At 33.2% G+C, this 21,052-nt stretch overlaps 1 protein-coding gene across 1 annotated transcript in view; it reads left to right on the top strand.

Moving 5' to 3' along the window:
• The window catches only part of PGAP1 (post-GPI attachment to proteins inositol deacylase 1), an 80,154-nt gene extending 70,413 nt beyond the window's left edge, over positions 1-9,741 (top strand). The window contains exons 22-27 of the mRNA XM_047722389.1: positions 841-1,038; positions 2,484-2,619; positions 4,055-4,105; positions 4,777-4,961; positions 6,242-6,346; positions 7,489-9,741. Coding sequence (XP_047578345.1) covers positions 841-1,038; positions 2,484-2,619; positions 4,055-4,105; positions 4,777-4,961; positions 6,242-6,346; positions 7,489-7,627 — 814 coding nt within the window. The 3' untranslated portion in view covers positions 7,628-9,741. The remainder of the gene's footprint in view (positions 1-840; positions 1,039-2,483; positions 2,620-4,054; positions 4,106-4,776; positions 4,962-6,241; positions 6,347-7,488) is intronic.
• The last annotated feature ends 11,311 nt before the right edge of the window (positions 9,742-21,052 follow it).

The raw sequence follows: 21,052 nt of genomic DNA, 5'->3' as shown, positions 1-21,052 counted from the left end.
TAAGTTTTATTATCTGTGATAATGATTTTAATTATTTTATATATATGAAACATGTTTAATTATTTATATATATGAAACATGTTTCATATATATAATAGGGGCATACATATATAAGGGCATAGTATGCCCCATAATGATATATAAATACTCATACAAATACAGCAATTGTCTTATTTTATTAAATGGCATTTTTAGGCAGAGTCCTAACAGGTATATCAACATTTACTTTGATATTATAACCATTTCAAAAGTAATTATAGATTTATATATATATATATATATCAGTTATAGAAACTTAATCTGTAAATATACCAAACTTCTTAAATTTACAAAGGGATACATATGGTCCATAATTTTTGAGTATCTCAAATTCATGAGTGCAAACCATTATAGGATATTTGTGAAACAGTGCTTCAGATCACTTTTTCTTCCCATACAAAGTGTATTTTGGATCTCTACCACACTTAGCATTCCATTTTTAATTTATTCTTATTTTGTGTTTTTTGCTTAGAACCAGTATACATTAGATCTCTTTTTGTTAGTTATTACAATTAGCTGTTGGTATTCTAACTTAAAAAAAAAAGACAACTTATTTATTACAAGGAACAGTATTGATAATCAGGGTTCAGATCCTTGAAGATCAGTAGACTTACTTGGAAGATAAATAACTTTTTCTCTACAAGGAATTGAAATTGGTTTTTCAATATAAGTACACATTGAGTATAATGAAACTTAGGGGACTCTAATGAATGGCCAGATACCTCAGATATTAAATATTTGAATGTCAGTTGTTGATTTTTATTATTTATTTATTTATTGTATGTTTTCTTTTATCCACAGATATAAATGGTTTAAGGAGTTGTGGGATGTGTTAATGTTACCACAATTAGATGCCATCATTTTAACTAGTCAGAGTATGTGTTTCCCCCTCGTATCCTTGATTCTCTTTCTGTTTGGAACATGTACTGCCTACTGGGGTGGCCTACTGTCTTCTGCATCTGTGAGACTCCTTTCTTCATTGTGGCTAGCTTTGAAAAGGTAAAGAATGACTGAAAGCTTTCTTATTGCTCTTAAGGAAAAAAGTGTATTTTGATAGGGAACCTCAAAATTAGTTGGCTTTAACTAAACTCTAATTTCTTAGGAAAGAAACCTTAGAAAGGAAAGAAGTTCACTTCTTCTAGAAAAACTAGAAAAACATGGGTTAGTGTTCAGAGTTATATCTTTGTTGAAGATAATCATTCAGGGGCACCTGGCTGGCTCAGCCAGAGGAGCGTGCAAGTCTTGATCTAGGGATCATGAGTTTGAGCCCTACGTTGGCATAGAGATTACTGAATTAAAACTTTTATTTAAAAAAAGATAATCATTTATTGCATGTTAAATGCTGTTTGAGTTAATGCCAAGAGTTAATCAAAAACGTTTGACAGAGGGATGCCTTACTGGCTCAGTCAGTAGAGCATCTGACTTTTGAACTCAGGGTCATGAATTTGAGCCCAGCATGGGGATTAGACATTACTTTAAAAAGTGATAGATTACAGAATTATTTTTAATTTTTATGATTGTAAATCTTTTGAAGGAAGAAATATTTCTCTGGCAATGCTTTTATGTATTTTTTGTTTGTTTGTTTTTTTAGATTTTATTTATTCATTTGATAGATAGAGATCACAAGTAGGCAGAGAGGCAGACAGAGAGAGAGGAGGAAGCAGGCTCCCGGCTGAGCAGAGAGCCGGACGTGGGGCTTGATCCCAGGACCCTGGGATCATGACCTGAGCCGAAGGCAGAGGCTTTAACCCACTGAGCCACCCAGGCGCCCCGGCAATGCTTTTATATGTTGACTTCCAGTCAAACCTGAGAGCAAGAGAATTCCAGTCAAGATACTTAATTAAGGTCAGATTAGATGAAATGCAAAAAAAAATTCCAAAACATTGCTTAGAGTTTTATTTTGGATCCAAAGACAAAGTTTGAAGCTACTGGTAGGCTTTTCTGGTAAACCACTGACCTTAATTTCTCTTGCCTCTGCTCCTCACTGGACATGTTACATGATTTACTGTCATAGAGGGGGTTGTGGTGTGATGCTTCTTCCTTCACCCTTCTGAGGTGCTTCTGACACTAATAGCATCATAAGTCTGAGTGATCTCGAGACTTTAAGAAATAGAAAACTGTTTTTCCTCCTATCAAGATAGAAAATATATATGACACAGGGCCTATAATTAATGATTATTTTTAGCAGCATTTTTTCTAACTTAGTACAAATATCAGCCATACTGTATCTAAATGAAAGAGGAGCTGTCACAATGTATTACAGAATATACGAATATATGTCATCCCTTGCCTTTATGAAGAAATATTTTACTGCTTACCTTGTGATACTTGCATATTAATAAGCAGGAGAGCCTGGCAGAGTACTGTATTGTTTTCTTTCTAAATATGACTGTATAAACAACTGTTAATATTCTTTTAATAGCTTTATTCTTGTTTTTTTCCAGGCCCTCTGAACTTCCTAAAGATATCAAAAGGATATCAGCAGATTTGCCCTTTTTGACAATTGTTTTGATCATAGTAGGTTGGACAACTTGTGGAGCTTTTGCCATACTGCTTACTTATCTTTATTATGTGTTTAAGGTATGTCACATCACTGAAGTCAGAATAACTAAGCTTTGTGACAGGCAGACATAGAATTTTCTGTAGGTGTTGTTAACAAAAATTTTAACTATAGCTGTAGTAACCTGTTATTTAAGGTTTAAGTGTAGAAGGTTTTTTTAAACATCTTAGTTATTTAAAATATATGGTTAACTGCGGAGCTGAAATTATTAATCTGAGTTCAGTTAGTAAAAACAAAATAAGGGGAGAATATATAATCTGTTTCACATTGCTTCTTGCTCTTGCAAGTAGTATCAACTTTTTAAAAAGCATTTTACTAGAGCAGTTTTTATTCATACCTTCTTTTGAACAAGGTAATAGACAAAAAGTTATGTCACTGGGATCAAGCTATCAATTGTGCTGACATAATGTAGAATGTTACAGATGTTGCTAGAGAATCAGGAGACAAAAATAATTAGCCTAATAATTTTACTGAGGAAGTAAAAAACTTCCAAGAAGGCTGATAGCAGGAAAATCTAGGTTATACAACTACATACTCTCCACATTAAACTTAGGTAGAGACAGTTGATACCAGAATGGATAATCATTTTCTTTTTTAAACAATGGTTTATTTACATCTGCTTTTAACACTAATATATGCACATTATATATTCTCTTTTCCAATGGAATTTATGTCCATCAGAAAAATCTATTTACTACTTTGATTTATAAATATGATATTTTTAGCTTTTTAAATTGGCGATTTCAAATAATCGACCCAATGAGCAAAACTGTCCTAAAAACTAAACTGGCTAAATACTTAGCCATAAGCAAACCTAACAAATTAAACCTAAAGATTTTCTGAGGTTCTTGTAAGCATTTCACCATATATAATTGAGTTCAGATTTTCAAAAATTGAGAATAGATAAGACATGTTTAATTCTTTATACTATACTGAAGATAATCAAATATTTTACTCACAGGACGCTAAGTTATTGGAGCAAAGCATATTTAAACATAGGTTCTCAGAATCTAGAAGGTATAATAATATATCACACTCTGAAAGTTTTATTATTTTGTTTTTTAATCCTTAATAGCAAGTTTGTGTAGTTATTATTTACCTTTTCTGAAAGAATATTTGTTTGTTTGTTTTTTAAGATTTTATTTATTTGACAGAGATCACAAGCAGGCAGAGAGGCAGGCAGAGAGAGAGGAGGAAGCAGGCTTCCTGCTGAGCAGACAGCCCAATGCTGGTCTCCATCCCAGGACCCTGGGATCATGACCTGAGCTGAAGGCAGAGGCTTTAACCCACTGAGCTACCCAGGAACCCTGAAAGAATATTTGTAAAAGTTTAAATGTATTTTTAATTAGATTTCTTTACATTTCAGATGACAGTGTTTCTCAGTTGTAATAAAAATGGTTGTTTTTTTGTTTTAAAGTAAAAGTGAAATTAAACAGTTTTTTTCTTTTTTCCTAGATTGTTCATCTGCAAGCCAGCCTAACAATGTACAAAAATAGCCAGACTGCGGTAAGTTTTATTTTCAAAACTCTACGTTACTTTAATATAATAGAACATGGGGAAATAAAGTTTTTTTTAAGTTAGGATTTTACGGTGTATAAAAAAGGTGTCATGAATTTAAGTTAACTTTAAAAAAATTGAACCTATTTAGATTGTCTAATTTTAATTTTGTTGTTGTTGTTGTTGTTAAAGAGAGTAAGCATGTGGTGGGGGGCAGGGAGTGGTAAAAGGGAGGAGCAAAGGGAGAGGGAGAGAGAATCTCAAGCCTCAAGACCCCAACTCCCCCAATGCAGGGCTTGATTTCACAACACTAAGATCATGACCTGAGCCAAAGTAAAGAGTGCAATGCTTAACCAGCTGAGCCACCCAGGTGCCCCTGTCTAATTTTAATTTGATCTTTATCAGTATTTATGTCATGTTTATTGTTACAAATTATCTCTTAAATTTTAAGTAATTACTTAGAGTCTATAGTCTCAGCAATGGAAATAGCAAGTCAGGGGATGAAAATTTTATAACGAATAACTGCTTTAAATTACATTGAGCAAGGTAATTTCAATATTTTATTTCAGTTTGGTTAGAAAGATGTGGTTATTTAGCTATTACATAATTGAGTATGATTCTGAGTAAAATAATAAACCTAAATTTTAATATCTTAGTAATTTTACTATATTGCTTTATAGAATCCCAAACACTCTAGAAGTGAAAAAAAATCAAATCATCATAAAGACTCTACAGTATACCATCTTCGTTTATCTGCCAATGATGCCGAAGATAGTCTTCGCATGCACAGTACTGTGATTAACTTATTAACATGGATTGTATTACTCAGCATGCCATCTTTAATTTATTGGTTAAAAAATCTCAGGTGTGTTTTATTTGTATAATTATAATTTATATGCTTCAAACAATAAATATCTGTAAGTAGAAATTTATCAGATTTCTAATGATCCATAAAACTTGCTCAAGAATAGGAAGCTATATATAGCTCCTGAAATTTATTTTGAATATATGCACATTTTTCCCTTATTGTGAGAATATAAACTTCCTCAAAATCTGACTAAAAGAGGGAAGTTGTATTTTATTATTTTACCTTTAATCTTCTGTGAGTCTAGATATTATGTGAAAATGTGCATTTTGTTTTGTTGACTTAAAGTACTCATAATGCTTAGTGCTTAGGTATTTTTCAATTTATGATCAATTTTATGTTTTCTTAAATTTGGAAGGAAGAAAATGCTTACATTTAAAAAGATTAGAAGTAATGAAAAAAAAGGTGTAGTTTTCTATTTGAATATCAAACATTGAACTAAAGTAAATGACCAGCTATTTTACCACTGAAAACCATTTTTGCCTTATCACGTGATAATTATTTTAGGTTAAATCAGAGTGTGAAAATGCCCTCTAAGATTATTTCTAGAATATGTAGTTATTGGTAAGTATTTTTAAAAACTACCTTATCCAAGTAATAACTGATCCCCTACTCAATATGGTTTTCAGAAATAATATAAAAATTTCAAATTATCTAAATACTGGAAACATTTTTTTCAAAAGCCAAGTAAGTTTGATAAATTAGATCAACAGATTATGAGATGTTAATATCCTTCCTTTGTCCCTCATTTTAGTCAAGATCAGATTTTTGTTCACAAGTTTGGGGGGAAATTACTTGAGGAGTACGAATTTATGATTCTGAAAAGCTATAGATGCCTCACTGTCCATAAAGGCCAGAGATGAGAATTTGTGGATTTTTAAAACTAGGGACAGTTGCTTTATGTAAACCTTCATTGTTTTTCAGTGTTTTTTGTTTTGTTTTTTTACTAGAGCAGACTTAATATATTTTAAATAATTTGTTTTAATAAAAACATTTCTACATGAGGTTTCAGGCATATACCTGTGATTAAAAGGAAGTGCTTCCATATTGGATATTTTCATTTCCTTTAGTAGTTTCTGAACATAGTTCTCCATATAAAACTTCAGGTATAAAGATGATCTGTAGCAAAGTTATTTGCCAAAGATTTCATGAGCTATTTAGAGCTCTCCTATCTACGAAATGTTTTGAAATTACATTAATTTGAAATTAATTTGATTCTGGTATTTAAAATGATTAGGTGTGCTTTGTTGATTTATGAGGGTTTTTTTTCTTTGGTATAGGTATTACTTTAAACTTAATCCTGATCCATGTAAACCTTTGGCATTTATCCTTATTCCAACTATGGCAGTTCTTGGAAATACTCACACTGTTTCAATAAGATCCAGGTATAATAGTTTAATCTTTGTTTTTCTCACATTTTTTCCTAGTCTTAATAGATCTTCTTTTATATCTGAAATGTGTTCTTTACAGATCAATATTTTGACTGTGTCCAAATATTTGACTAAATATTATGTCTAAATATTTTGAGATGTATTCCTAAAGCTAAAGCTGTAATCGTATAGTAAGAATGGTTTGTGTGCAGGTATAATTTATATGGAAGCATATTTTATTTGTTTTCTTAATTGTGGGTTTTACTTGTTAGGATAGAATAACTTTTTTTTTTAATTTAGCTCTTACAAGATATGATGACTAATAAAATTTGTCTCCAGAAAGTACAGGAGTGAAGTGAATAGGATTATAGATGAAGAAAGATTGGCCATGACTTGATACTTTTTGAAGTAGGGTGATGAAGTTCATTATACTGTTAGTTCACTTACATATATGTTTAAAGTTCTCTATAATATTTGACTTTTCATTGACTGGTTTAGTTGTTTGCTCTAGGAACCTGTTTTCAGTTGATTTTGGCAGATGTTTGCAGATTTTCTAAAATAAAGTAGACCTGGGTTTTGAATCTTGGTTCTGCTATTTAATACCTCTATGTCCTTAGACAGATTTCTTAACCCCTCTTATCCTCAGTTTCTCTCTTTTTTGAGTAAAAAGGTAATAGTCTTTTCTGATGGCATTTTTCTTTTAGAAAGATTTAGTGTCTTGTTCTAATATTATTCGTGTTAGGAATTAAGGGTTCCGTTTTTATTTGGTTAAGATTTTTGTTTTGTTTTGTTTGTTTGTTTGCTATTACAAGTAAGGTTAAAATAGTTCTGTAGCTATGTCCTAGTAAATATTGATTATTTTTAAAAGGATTAATCTTTAGTGGTAGAATTGCTGAATGTAAGTCCAACTAACATTTTTCTGTTGTCAAAATTTAAAAGACTAAACAAAGCTGATTATTTACTTAATAGAAATATTGTTCTCTAGCTAAAATGTGGCTTGTATTGATCTTTTTAAAAATTATGGACAGTTAAATTCATTATATGAAAAATTCTAACATTACTTAGAACACCTTCTCAAAACTGTAAAAAAAATCAACATATTCTGGTTTTGCCTACAATGTAGTTTACATAATGTATATTTTTCTGTTTCTTTACAGTAAATTGTTGAAGACTACTTCGCAGTTTCCACTTCCTCTGGCTGTTGGTATAATTGCTTTTGGGTCAGCACATTTATACAGGGTTCCATGCTTTGTTTTCATTCCTCTTTTACTCCATGCATTATGCAACTTTATATAAGACTGAATTTAAGGAATGATAAAAATAATTTATACATTTAGGGTCAGTAAGAAGAGGGAATGCACAGATTCATCAATGCGGACAGCAAGATCCTTTGGAGAAGACCAGTCTATTTTTACAATATTGAAAATAGGAAATTAGTTTTATAATGCTTGAGAAAAGTTGAAGCATGATTTTGTTTTGTGGTATGGCATCCACGTACTAGTCATTTTTTTTAAAATGAAAAAAAGGGTCTTGGCCACTTTATTGAGGATTTCTGCATATCAGCTATTCTGCTTGATTGGCCATAGTGGGGATCTTCTAAATACTCAGTAAATGTAGCATTGCTTGTAATCTCAACTCAAGCGTTCTCCTCATTTCATCAAACTTTTTCTGAAAAGTTGGTTACTTTGTATTTGGTACAGCATGCATATTGAGAAACCAGTCTTAAAAGATGAATGAAAAAGGAAAAGATCAATGAAATTCACAACTCTTTGGTTTCTCAAAAATGAAATAACCTCAAAGAGTCTTTGGCCAGTTTTTGGCAGCCACAGTGAACAAGGCAGATCTTTTGTTTTCTTACATCTGTGAAATACAACTTTTAATTTTAAGGAGACATGTTTTCTTGGTAACTAATGCAAGTTTGGTGAACATAATTTAAACTCAAAACTTACTGAAATTTTCTCACTACTTTTCAAATACAGATCTTATTTTGTATTCTGGGTGAATATCAGGAGACTTAAAGAAATCTTTTGTTAAATTTAAAGAAAATTGTCCCAGATATTTACTTAATGTTGTTGGAGCAGTACAGTTGTTCAGTATATACCATTTTATTTAATTCATTGACCGCATGGTTGCCAAAAGTGCCTCAGATCATGATGTATTTTTAAAATAACTAAATTCCAGTAGTCAGAAAAAACTCTAGGTTTGCACAGTTTCTGTCTTCTGTAGGAAAAAAAAGTCAGCATGATCAAGTGGTGGACCACATTTGATATGTAAAATTATACTATTAATGGAATAACCAACTGTTACACATTAATAGCATAAGTATAAATAGTATACTTAAATAAATTGGAGGTTTTAGCCACTAGTTTTAACAATGGCATACTAAGTTGCCATGGTGATTAGCTTGGTTTGACAGAAAAGAGAGGAATATTTCTATTTCATTTCAAACTTCAGCTCACTTTTAGCTACAGAAGAATAGGTAATAGAGCTAGGTATCTGCCTTAAGATAGAATAAACTTAGGCTGAGGTATACTTGGCTTATCCTTTAGATGTATATGCTCTACATACCCAAACCATTTAAGTAAAGCCCGTAAATCCCAGTAATACTTGTGAACTTTTGTCCTTGTTAGTACCCAGGAATGTTCTAGGGTACCAGATCCATTTTTTCAGCAATTGCATCTGGATTCCATTACAACCTCTCAGCTGTTACTGCTTGTGGAGGGTTACCCCCACTTCACTGCCTGGCGAGGGTTACCTCACTTTACTTCTCAGTTACTCCTCAGGCCCTTGCTCTTTTGTGGAGTTGAAGAGGATCTCCGTGTTATCTGTGAGGGTTTAATTTAATTTAATTTTTTAAATTTAATTTTCTAAAATTAATTAAACTTAAATTAAATTAATTAAAGTTTAATTCCATTGTTGTCTCTCTCAGCCTCATGCCTGTTGTTCAGTATTTATATTTACACTTATGGAGATCATTAAAGGGGAGTGATAACCTCACAGTAGACAGGGCAGATATTTCAGGCTCTTGTTTGTTTGAGTGAGGTAGCACAAGGATAAAATACAAAATGCTTATTTGTTCGGTGTATGAAAGGAAAGAGAGTTTATTATACACTTGTCCCATGGCATACCACGTGTGTATTTAAATGACGTATCTGCTTAATTTTACCTATTCATATATTCATAACTAAGTTTTAGATACATTGTATCTTTGGGTTTTTTTTTACTGATATCGTTATATTTTTAAGTTATAGGTTAAATGTGTTGTTTAACTCTTTCTGAACTTATGTTTATATTCAAAAAGAACTTTAGAAAATTCATTAATTTCTATTTTCTATTGGCAGCCGCAGTCATTTTGTTTTTTTTTAATTAACATATAATGTATTATTTGTTTCAGGGGTATGGGTCTGTGATTCATCACTCTTAGATGATTCACAGTGCTCACCATAGCACATACTCTCCCCACTGCCCATCACCCAGCCACCCCTCCCTCCTATCCCCCCTCCCCTCCAGCAACCCTCTGTTTGTTTCCTGAGATTAATAAGAGTCTCTTACGGTTTGTCTCCCTCTCTGGTTTCATCTTGTTTCATTTTCCCTCTGTTCCCCTATAATCCTGTCTTGTTTCTCAAATTCCTCATATCAGAGAGATCATATGATAATTGTCTTTCTCTGATTGACTTCTCTTAGCATAATACCCTCCAGTTCCATCCATGTCGTTACACATGGCAAAAACAGTCATTATGTTTATATGATTTAAAATCTCCTTGTTCAGTCAGTACTGCTCTTGAATAAAATGTAACAAGCTTAAATTTCTAATTTGTGAGTAGGAGATTAGCTTTTTAAAGCAGTAGACTAGGCACACTAATTCTCACTAAACAATTTTGATACGAGTGTAGTTATCAAGTCCTAAAGTCTCATTTGTTCCAACAGAATATTTTATTTTAGGGCTATAAAAAAGATTCAAATTAAACATTTAATAAACAACAGTAGGTTGGGTCTTTAGCCATCAAATACACACACACACACACACACACTCACACATACACATTTTGACAGGGTGTTTATCAAATCCTGATGCTCTTGAAGCCCAAATAACTACCAGATATGAGAAGGTAGGTTAGGGAAGGTCGGAAGGTTAGGGAAATTGATGTTTCTGTCACTTGGGGAAAAAAATAGTCCTTCTGTCTTTAAATTATACATTGTTTTTACCATGCTTGCAACCTATATTATTAGCTGGCAAAACAGTACAGCTTTATTAGAAATGTTACTAAGAATTATTTACTGGCAGTTACAGGTTATTGAGTTCAACAAACTTCTGAGCTCACGTGCTATAACATTTTTATTTAGAATTTGGGTTTTGAGTGAGTTTTGTGTTATAAAAATTACTCTGTACCCTATTGTTGATAATTAGATCCAATAGGAAAAATACTGAGTGATTTTAATGTTTCTAAAGCCTCAGTTGGAGTTACTAGTATAATTTGGAACTGATAATATGGTAGCAAACATTGACCGCTTTTTTCTGGATCTTTTTCAAGCCAGAAATTAAATAGATTCTGCTAACTCTTTTCTTGGTTGTCACTAGAATGAAAATATTTAAAACAGTGTTCCCAAAAAGCCATTCATGCCTGGTTCACATTGATTTTGAGTTTCTTCAGTATATATTAATCATGTATTGATTAATCTTTAACTTTTTTTCATATTTTGGTCAGATAAATTCACATGTATCCAATGGAATACCTTTTCTTGACTGAACTACACTATGGTATCTACATGATTATATAGTAAAGAAAAATAAATATACTAGGCCTAGTAAATGTTTGTTGTTGATTATCCTATCACTCGTGCAGATGGTACACATTTCCACCATACACACATACTTAAATGAAGCAGATTATCTGATTTGTTCATTATCTAGTTCTACACTCTTCCTAATGCTTCAGACTTGTCATTCATAGCGTAGTATATTTATTTTACTTCGCTGCTCATTAGCAACTCTTACACGTAGTGGCCAGGGGAAGTAAAAGGAGGGGAAATGGGAGAAACACAAAGATTATGGAATGAACTAGGGCTGTTGATTCCTGACTCCTCAGATAGTTTAGCTGACCTGTATTTTCATATTAGGCATTAGGTCTAAATTAGTGTAATGTCTTTATTAGGAAGTTTAGTGTAAAACTTTACAGTGCTGCACTTGCAAATTTAGTAACCTATTATTAAAATCAGTTGGGAAATTTTTTTTAATGTTATGACTCTCTATGACTAGGCATCTGTTGATTATCTTTTTGTCATCACTTTTTGTTTTCTCAGTGTTACATATCATAGGAAACTAGATACCATGTGAGGTTTTTCGGGGGGGGGGAGTCAATTTGGAGGGCATGATGCACTCCCACGAAGTAGTAAACATATTTTTGTATTACGTGGGGCGCCTGGCTGGCTCAGTCCATGGAGCATGTGACTCTTGATCTGGGAGTTGTGAATTCAGGCCCCACTTTGGGTGTGAAGATTACTTAAAACCTTTAAAAAAAAAAAGAAAGAAAACTTCCTTGCCACATAAGGTAATGTAGAAGATACTTTTATGAAATAGATGATTAGGAGCTGAAATTTTATCTCACTCTTTTTGAACAAAGGACAGCATTTCAAAGTCTGCAGTGAACTTTTATTTATACATAATACACGCATTCTTTCACAGTAAGTTTCAATAGCCTGAAGAAATAGGGAGTCTGTGAGGCTACTTGTGTACTTTACTTTTAATAAGGATAATAGGAAAGAAAAGTCAAGTCAGTAATCCAGATCTGTATATGTGTACTGTAAGTGTTTAAGAATTCACATTTTTGTGTTGAATTATATTATAAATATAGAAGACTGACTTTGTATATTAGCAGTTTTAAGAACAGAAGAAAGTTTGGAAATAGTGAGAATAGACTAATTTATTTCATTAATAGTGTAAATGTAACAGTACACCTGAATCAGTAATATGCGTCTTTCACAAGTTAAATGATACTCCAAGCTACATCCAGATTATATTGTCTACTGTTGAAAATTTTAAATCAAGTACAGGACTTTCTAATAGTGTTTGGCGTGTTATGCTGCCAAAAATGCCTATGGTTTGAAATGCCAAGTAACCAGTCAATTTCCGGTGACTTTGTATAGGACTTGATATATATGAGTCAAAATTCCTCTGTACCAATTCTGTACATTGTAGATTTGAATACTTGTAAAGAACTGTATTTGTTAAAGTATTTTGGTTAATGTAAATTTGCTTGCATATTTGAATTTTAGTCTTAATTTAGGAAGGCTAAAAAGTAGCCAGTTTTGTAAAGTTCATATACTATTTTTAATGTTATTTTTGTTTTTAGTATTTGTATTCTAGTAGTGTTACTAGTAAAAGATTTATAGACAAAGCATAGAACCGTTAACTGTTCATAAGCCAAAATTATAGGCATCTTTTATATTTCATGTTGCACTTATTTTGTTTCATATTGGACTTTTTACATCCCTTTTGCAGGAAAAAAACACATTTGGGCTTTTTTAGCATAAAACTCTGCATTGAAAAATATAGCTATTCATATGGTTAGCAAAACACACTGCCACCAAAGCTAAGTGAAACTGTAAAATACCTCCAGATATTTGTGCCAATGAATTTTTCTTAACATATTGGGATTATAGGAAAAATATTTTCAGTATTTTTCATCTGGGACTTAATATTAAATATGTAAATCATCAAAACTTATATTCCATACCCAAAATTTTCTTTGAATATATATAATATACCATAGTATATTTTATCTGAATTGTGGAATAATGTTCTTGATTTTATTGGGTTTAAAAGTTAATTTACCCAATAATGATCTTTTGTTAGTTAGTTGAAGTAATCTTTCATTCATCACAGATTCATGCTGTTGTGTAAAACTTAGAATTGTGTTGTGCAGATTATTTTTTAGTACAGGTGTCTCTCATTTATTTAATACAGATTTTACTGTGGAATTTCTTTTGTTTCCTATGTATTTCTGTTTAGTCCCTTTATAAAGCACATGTTTCCATGGGGAAATTTATCTACTAGATCCTAACATGATTTATCTAAAATCTATCTAAATCCTAACATGATTTATCTAAATTTATCTAACTAGATCCTAAATGAAATAAACATCTTAAAATGCATATTTTAACAGAAAATATAAACAATCAATGGTGTTAATGCTGAATTAACATTGAAGGGTGATATACTCATGAGAGAAAAGTAGAAATAGAAAAATGATAGACTGTTCACAAATATGTTTATCTGATTGAAATTCTTTAATTTCTCCCCTATAGAAATTCTCAAAGGGAATTTCAGTCCCTCGTATTATGTAGTTTTTCCCATCAGTTAATGTCACTTGTTTCTCTGTCCAGTAAAGTTGATGCAATTTGCAAAAGTGATCTTAGAAATAAAGAGGCAAGAAAAAATGAAATATTAAAATGTTTGACTGTGATTTAGTTACAGTTTATCCAGATAATTGGTAGTGACTGGGTATTAGTAAAAAGATGATGCACAAGACCTAAAAATTCAGTTAACATTGTTTTTTGGAATGCGTTTTTCCTTTGTGTTAAATAATTTTATCCTACATAGGAGGTACCTGTATTTTATTATAACCATGCTATCTACGTAATCAAATATGTATTCTTTGGATGTTGGTAGGAATAACTTCTTCCTCCTCTACGGGGGGAAAATCTCCCAATTTTTAGTGTATGTGATTTAAGAAATTGTATTGTGTACTTACCTTTTCAAAAATATAAAAATGACTTTAAATATATTATTTTAAAGTGATTATATTACGGTTTCTTAAACTTAATGACTAAATGTAGCAACATATCCATGAGAAACCAGACCAAAATTGAATGCATAAAATATTATCACTGTGACCTCGAACTTATAGTTTTTTAGGATAAAATAGACTGTGCCTTAAAATGAAGGAATGCCCTGCAATTTTTATAACTGTATATTTTATTATGGGTGGTCTTCTCAAATTGGTCCCCAATTTTTTTCTTTGAAGTTGGTAAAGTAAAACTTTTAAAGTTGACCAATATTTCTTTTTTCTGCTCCAGAGGATCTCCTTAATTTCCAGAATTCTCATTTTGAGTTAAAATTGACTTCATAGATGTAGAAAAGTAAGTTCAGCTAAAGTTTCTGAAAATCAATTTATTTTAGGAAAAGGTGGCGCTTCTGTTTTGCACTTATTTACACATGGAAAAATCTTCAAATACCATTTTTTGTCTTTTTAATAAATCTATAAAAGATCTGAATTCTTCCCTAAATTTTTCCTCAGATTATTGACACTCAAATTTGAATATCAAAGTTAGTTCACCCAATAATAATTTTTTAGTAATTAAACTCAGATTCATGCAGTGTATTTTTAAACATTATTTTCCCCTTTTTCTCTTTTTCCTTCCTAGTAATTTTTAAGGTATAAAAGAACTGGTTTCAGTTGTTACTTTTTTTAATGTAAAGACTTGTATTTTTACTGTGCTTATTTTAAAAATAAATAATGAATATAATTTCTATTAAGACAAATTATTCTATTCATAGGACATTGTGGTCTCTGCTAAAAGATGCCCACATCTCTGTGTACTCAGAATGTGTTGTATATTTTTCAGTTTTGACCATAAACCCAACATAGTTCTTCTTTCTATTTCACCTCCACTAATTCCCCCCAAAGACAAAAATCTAGGTTTCTCTACAAATATGTATAAAGAAAACATGTCTTTCCTTAAAACGTCAAAATCGAGATGGAAATAGTTAGGGCAAGGAAATGGAATAAAATACATGGCTGTCAACCTGCATCCATTTTCATATTACAGTTAAAAGTTTATAAAGGACAAACTATGTATTATGCTGAGATAGACTCAGTAATCCTTTATTTGCAAATTGGTATTTTTGTTCTCATCCAGAAAATGTAGTGCATAGTAACAATACTTAGTGCAAAGGAGTTTGTCCTGTAACGTATACTGAAAAATGATGTCACCTTGCAGATTTTTCCATTTAAATATGCATGATCTTTCCAGTACTTTGTATAATATATGGTGTATAAAATACACATGTGTGATTTTGTGTGTATTTTTTATATAAGTAACATGACGTTTAACTGGTTGTAACTCACAAAAGTGCTATTTATTATACTCTGTAGAGTGTTGTGTATGTTTTTAATCTGTGTTTCAGCATTATGATGTGGGATTTCATAGATGAATATTTGCCTTCAGTCCTTGCTCAGGTATTAATGTGTAGCAGTTTTTGGTGCTTTCTTTTTAATCTGTTATAATCTGGTGTTCTGAATGTCCAACAATAAATTTGGTGAACAAGAGCATGTGGTGCAGAGGTTGCTTGCTTACAGTTCACAATACCATCTCAGGAAAAAAACCTTCAAAATGATTTCTTTACAGCCCATCTGGAGTTCAGAAACTTGAATGCCTGATAAGCATGGCCCGTAATAAAATGACACATCATATGTAAATATTGGAAGCAAGATCAATTCTAGTATTTCCCAACTTGGTTATTTTATAGCATTTGTATGGACACCTCATGGTTCAAGTTCTATTTTTAAGGAATTGTAGTTATCTCTTTCAAATACAGGTCTCTCCCAAAGATCTTCCTTTCCACTTTTCTTAGGCTAACTTGGTATATATTCTTTTGTGCCCACTTTCTGAAATTACATGAAATTGAGATTAATTTAAACAGTTTGTAAACAGATATCTAGGTCGTCCTAGAACTACTAAATTTGATCAGTAGGGAAGAAACCTGGGATTCTGGGGCGCCTGGGTGGCTCAGTGGTTTAAGCCTCTGCCTTCAGCTCAGGTCATGATATCAGGGTCCTGGGATCAAGGCCCAAGTCGGGCTCTCTGCTGGGCGGGGAGCCTGCTTCCCCCACCCCCCAACTCTCTCTGCTTGCCTCTCTGCTTACTTGTGATCTCTGTCAAATAAATAAGTAAAATCTTTAAAAAAATAAATAAATAAAACCTGGGATTCTGTTTTGACAAGTGCCGCAAATAGTAATTCTCAAACTTGGCGTTAGTCAATAAAATTAATTTGCTAGAGCTCCTAGAAGCATCCAGAAAGACTCCTTAGGATTACATGATGCCAAAAGAGACACTGCCTAATTGAGAATTTAGTACAGGCCTAAAATTCATTAAGAATGGGTGAAAGTAGGGATACCTGGGTGGTTCAGTCAGTCAAGTGGCTGCCTTCAGCTCAGGTCACTATCCTAGGGTCCTGGGATCCGGTCCACATTGGGCTTCTTGCTCAGCAGGGAGCCTGCTTCTCCCTCTGCCTGCTCTGCCTGCTGTTCTCCCTGCTTGTGCGTGCACGCTCTCACTCTCTCTCTCCATTAAATAAATAAAATATTTTAAAAAATAAAAGAATGGGTGAAAATAAAGTTGGGCAGGACAACTTTTGAGGGACAGGTGTCTTCTTACACTGATAAGAAGTGTGTTCTAAACTATTTTAACTAGTATCTCTAAATATATCATTTATGGATCATCTGCATGAATTAACATTGTACATGTTATTACTGAACATACCCCCAGAAGTAAATTTTTAAAAATGAGAGATATAGAGCTAGAATTTTTAATAGTTTCCTTGGATACATAAAGATTATCCTGAAAACACCCCAATATGGAGGCTACTGGATTATAAAATGAAAGCCACATAGACCATTCCCACTAGTTTTTCTCGCCTTTTTCAATTCTCACTTCATCTTCACTGCCTTTCCATTTTATACATATAATTGCTGTATAGCAAATTAAAAATTTAACAGGTTTAAACAACACCTATTTATTTTTTTAAACATTTTATTTATTTATTTGGCAGAGCACACAAGTGGGGAGAACAGCAGGGAGAGGGAGAAGCAGGCTCTCTGCTGAGCAAGGAGCCTGATGCAGGGCTCAGTCCCAGGACCCTGGGATCATGACCCGAGCCAAAGGCACTCACTTAACCAACTGAGCCACCAGGCATCCCTAAACAACACCTGTTTATTTGCTCACAGTTTTGTAGGTTGGAAATCTGAGCATAGACCAGCTGGGTTTTTGGCTCAGAATCACATTTCTAAAATCAAGGTATCAGCTGGGACTATACTATCCTCGATATCCAGGTTAGGGGCTAAGATTCCTCCTTTTTTGCTAGCTGTTGGCAGAGGACTGTTTTCTGAGCTTCCAGTCTCCCTGTTATGTGGCCTTCCACAAAATGACAATTTGCTCCTTTAAGATCAACGGAATTATTTTCACATTTTGAATCTTAAATTTCCTCTCTGACCTACAATTTTTTTAATTGTTTTTTAGACCCAGATTTAGAGAGAGTTTTTGTGATAGCAGATCCACTGAGGTAATTTCCCTTTTGTTTTTGTTTTTTGTGTGGAGGGGGTTGTTTTGTTTTTGTTTTGGTGCAAAAAAAAAAAAGGTGGTCTTATTAATGCACAGGGACAAAAACCCGTGGGCACAAAGAGCTGCCTCCCTTATTGATTAACTAGAGACCCAACTTAATTACATCTGCAGAGTCCCATTTCCCAAATAAGAGGACATAATCATGTTCCAGTCATAGTCACAAATTCCATTCACACTCAATGGGCATGGATGATACAAAATGGGTGCGCTAGTGGGTGAGAATCTTGGGGTCATTTTAGCAGTCTGCCTAGCATGCGTATCACAGAACTCAAGTCTTTCATAATGGCTATACTTAAGTAGTATTTTCTTTCAGAGATCTAATTGAAGGAGTTGATAAATATAAAATGTTTCAATGAAAGAAAAGCCCCTCAATTCTTTGATTTAATTTTTTTTAAGATTTATTTTAGAGGGATGCCTGGGTGGCTCACTCTGTTAAGTGTCTGCCTTCGGCTCAGGTCATGATCCCAGGGTCCTGGGATGGAGTTCCGCATCGGGCTCTCTGCTCGGTGGAGAGCCAGCTTCTCCCTCTGCCTCTCCCTGCTGCTCCCCCTGCTTGTGCTCTCTCTCTGACAAATAAATTAAAAATCTTAAAAAAAAAAAAAAAGATTTATTTTAGAGAAAGCACGCATGCCTGCACTATTTATTTTAGATGGAAGGAGAGAGAGAATCTCAAGCTGACTCCCTGTTGAGCACAGAGCCTAACTTGGGGCTTGATCTCATAACCCTGAGATCATGACCTGAGCTGAACTCAACGAGTCGGACGCTTAACTGACTGAGCCAGCCGGGTGCCCTGACTGAAATTTTTTTCTTAATTTATATATTTGCAAGAAAGAGTGCACCCCCAGGGTGAGTGGGGGAAGGGCAGAGGGAGAGAACCTTTAAGCAGACTCCCTGCTGAGCATGGAGTCCCAACACTGGGCTTTATCTCAGGATCTGTGAGATCATGACCTGGCCTGATGCAAAACTGAGTCCCATGCTAACTGATTAAGCCACCCAGGTGCCCCTGATTGAATTTTAAAAGAGACAAGAGCAATTTCTTATCACTGGATTACTTCACATGCATACACATACACACATACACACACACACACGTGAGAGAGATTTTGATTAGAGATCGTTTTGTTCTTGTTTTTTGTTTTTGTTTCCTTTTTAAATAGTAGGATCCATGCCCAGCATGGAACCCAATGTAAGGCTTGAACTCATGATCCTGAGATAAAGGAAAAATAGGTTATCAAATAAATTGGAGCATTTTACTATACTTAATAGATAATTTTATATTGGGTATGGGTAGAGTAATGATACTAACTCAAGGAAAATTCTATAAAATCAAGTTGAGCTTTTAGAAATACTTTTAGTTGATTTGCTTCTCTTGACTGTTCAGAATAGGAGTTAAGTTTTATAAATTTTCTAAGTGTGCTTAAATCATAGTATACTATCTAAATGATTGCATCTGGTTTTATAGAGCTGTTTGTTCGTTTGAATATTCATATATGTAAACCAGCTTATTCTTCAGTATCAAATAGTTCTGTAAGGATGTTTATACTAACAGGCTGAACAAAAAATGTCCCATGCATGTGTTTATATCACATATCCTTTATCTATTCATCTGTCAGTGGACATAAAGGCTGCTTCCATATCCTGGCTATTGTAAGTAAAACTGTAATGAACATAGGGATGCAAATGTCTTTTCGAATTTGTGGTTTTTGTTTTCCTTGAATATTTAGAAGTGGAATTGCTGGATCATATGGTAGTTCTATTTTAATTTTTTTTTAGGAACCTTCATACTGTCTTTACATAGTGCTTGAACCAATTTACATTCCCACCAACAGTGCACAAGGGTTCCCTTTACTCCACATCCTTACCAACACGTGTTATTCTTGTCTTTTTGATAATAACCATTCTGACAGGTGTGAGGTGATATCTCATTGTGGTTTGAATTTGCATTTTTCCTGATGATTAGTGATGTTGACCATCTTCTCATGTACCTGTTCGCAATCTGTATATATTCTTTGGAAAGATGTCTATTCAAGTCTGCTGCCCATTTTTTTTTTTTAAGATTTCATTTATTTATTTGACAGAGAGATCACAAGCAGGCAGAGAGGCAGGCAGAGAGAGAGGAGGAAGCAGGCTCCCTGCTGAGCAGAGAGCCCGATGCGGGGCTCGATCCCAGGATTCTGAGATCATGACCTGAGCCGAAGGCAGCGGCTTAACCCACTGAACCACCCAGGTGCCCTGCTGCCCATTTTTTAGTTGGATTTTTTTTTTAAAGACTTATTTGTTTATTTTAGAAAAACACACAAGCAAGGAGAATGTAGAGGGGGAGGGAACTTCTTATTGAATATATCATCCGTGAGTATCTCTTCCCATTCACTAGGTTGCCTTTTTGTTTTGTTGATAGCTTACTTCACTGTCCAAAATCTTTGCAGTTTGATGTAGTTCCATGTGTTTATTTTGCTTTTGTGATCCTTGCCTGAGGAGACAAATCCAAGAAAATATTTTTAAGACTGATGTCAAAGAGCTTACTACTTCTGTTTTCTTCTAGGAATTTTATGGTCTTCAGGTCTTAAGTCTTCATTTGAGCTTATTTTTGTATCTGGTGCCAGAAAGTGGTCCAGTTTCATTCTTTTGTGTGTAGATGTCTGGTTTTCCCCATTGCATATCCTTGTCCCCCTTTGTCATAGATTAACTCACTATATAAGCATAGGTTTATTTCTGGGCTCTCTATTCTGTTATATGAATCTGTGTGTTGTTTTTGTGCTGGTACCATATTATTTTGATTACTGTAGCTTTATAGTATAGTTTGAAATCTAGGTGCATGGTAACACCAGCTTTGTTCTTCTTTCTCAAGATTGGCTTGAATAGTTGGTGTTTTTCATAGAAAAGAGTAACTTTTTGTCAAATCTTTTTAAATTATTGCGTTTAATTCCTAATGAGCCTGTTAAGAGGGTAGAAGTGTTAGCACTGATATTTCCTTTTGTTGGTTTGTCTTACGTTACTAGTGTTATTTTCAACTTTTTGTTCTAAGTTGTAGTTTCTTCTTTTTTTTTAAAAGTATAAAAGAAACTTTATTATCAACTAAAAACTATTTGGATGATATTGTCTGCATATTATTTTTCTTAAAGTCTCATGTAAGAGATAGTGCCAAGTCTCAATTATTTTTCAATTAAGCAAAGCTTAAAATTATGAAGTGCCATCAGCTCATTTGCAATTTATATTTTGACTATTAGCCAAGTTAACTTCATTTCTCACATGGCTTTTATTTAGAACATTTTTCTAAAAGCTTACAATATGTTAGTTGTACAAAATAGCTTGTCTGCTGGA

This window comes from Lutra lutra, chromosome 3, assembly GCF_902655055.1.
Source record: "Lutra lutra chromosome 3, mLutLut1.2, whole genome shotgun sequence".
NCBI classification, from domain to species: domain Eukaryota; kingdom Metazoa; phylum Chordata; class Mammalia; order Carnivora; family Mustelidae; genus Lutra; species Lutra lutra.
Note: the sequence above shows the minus strand (reverse complement) of the source record. Positions and strands in the feature narration are given on the sequence as shown.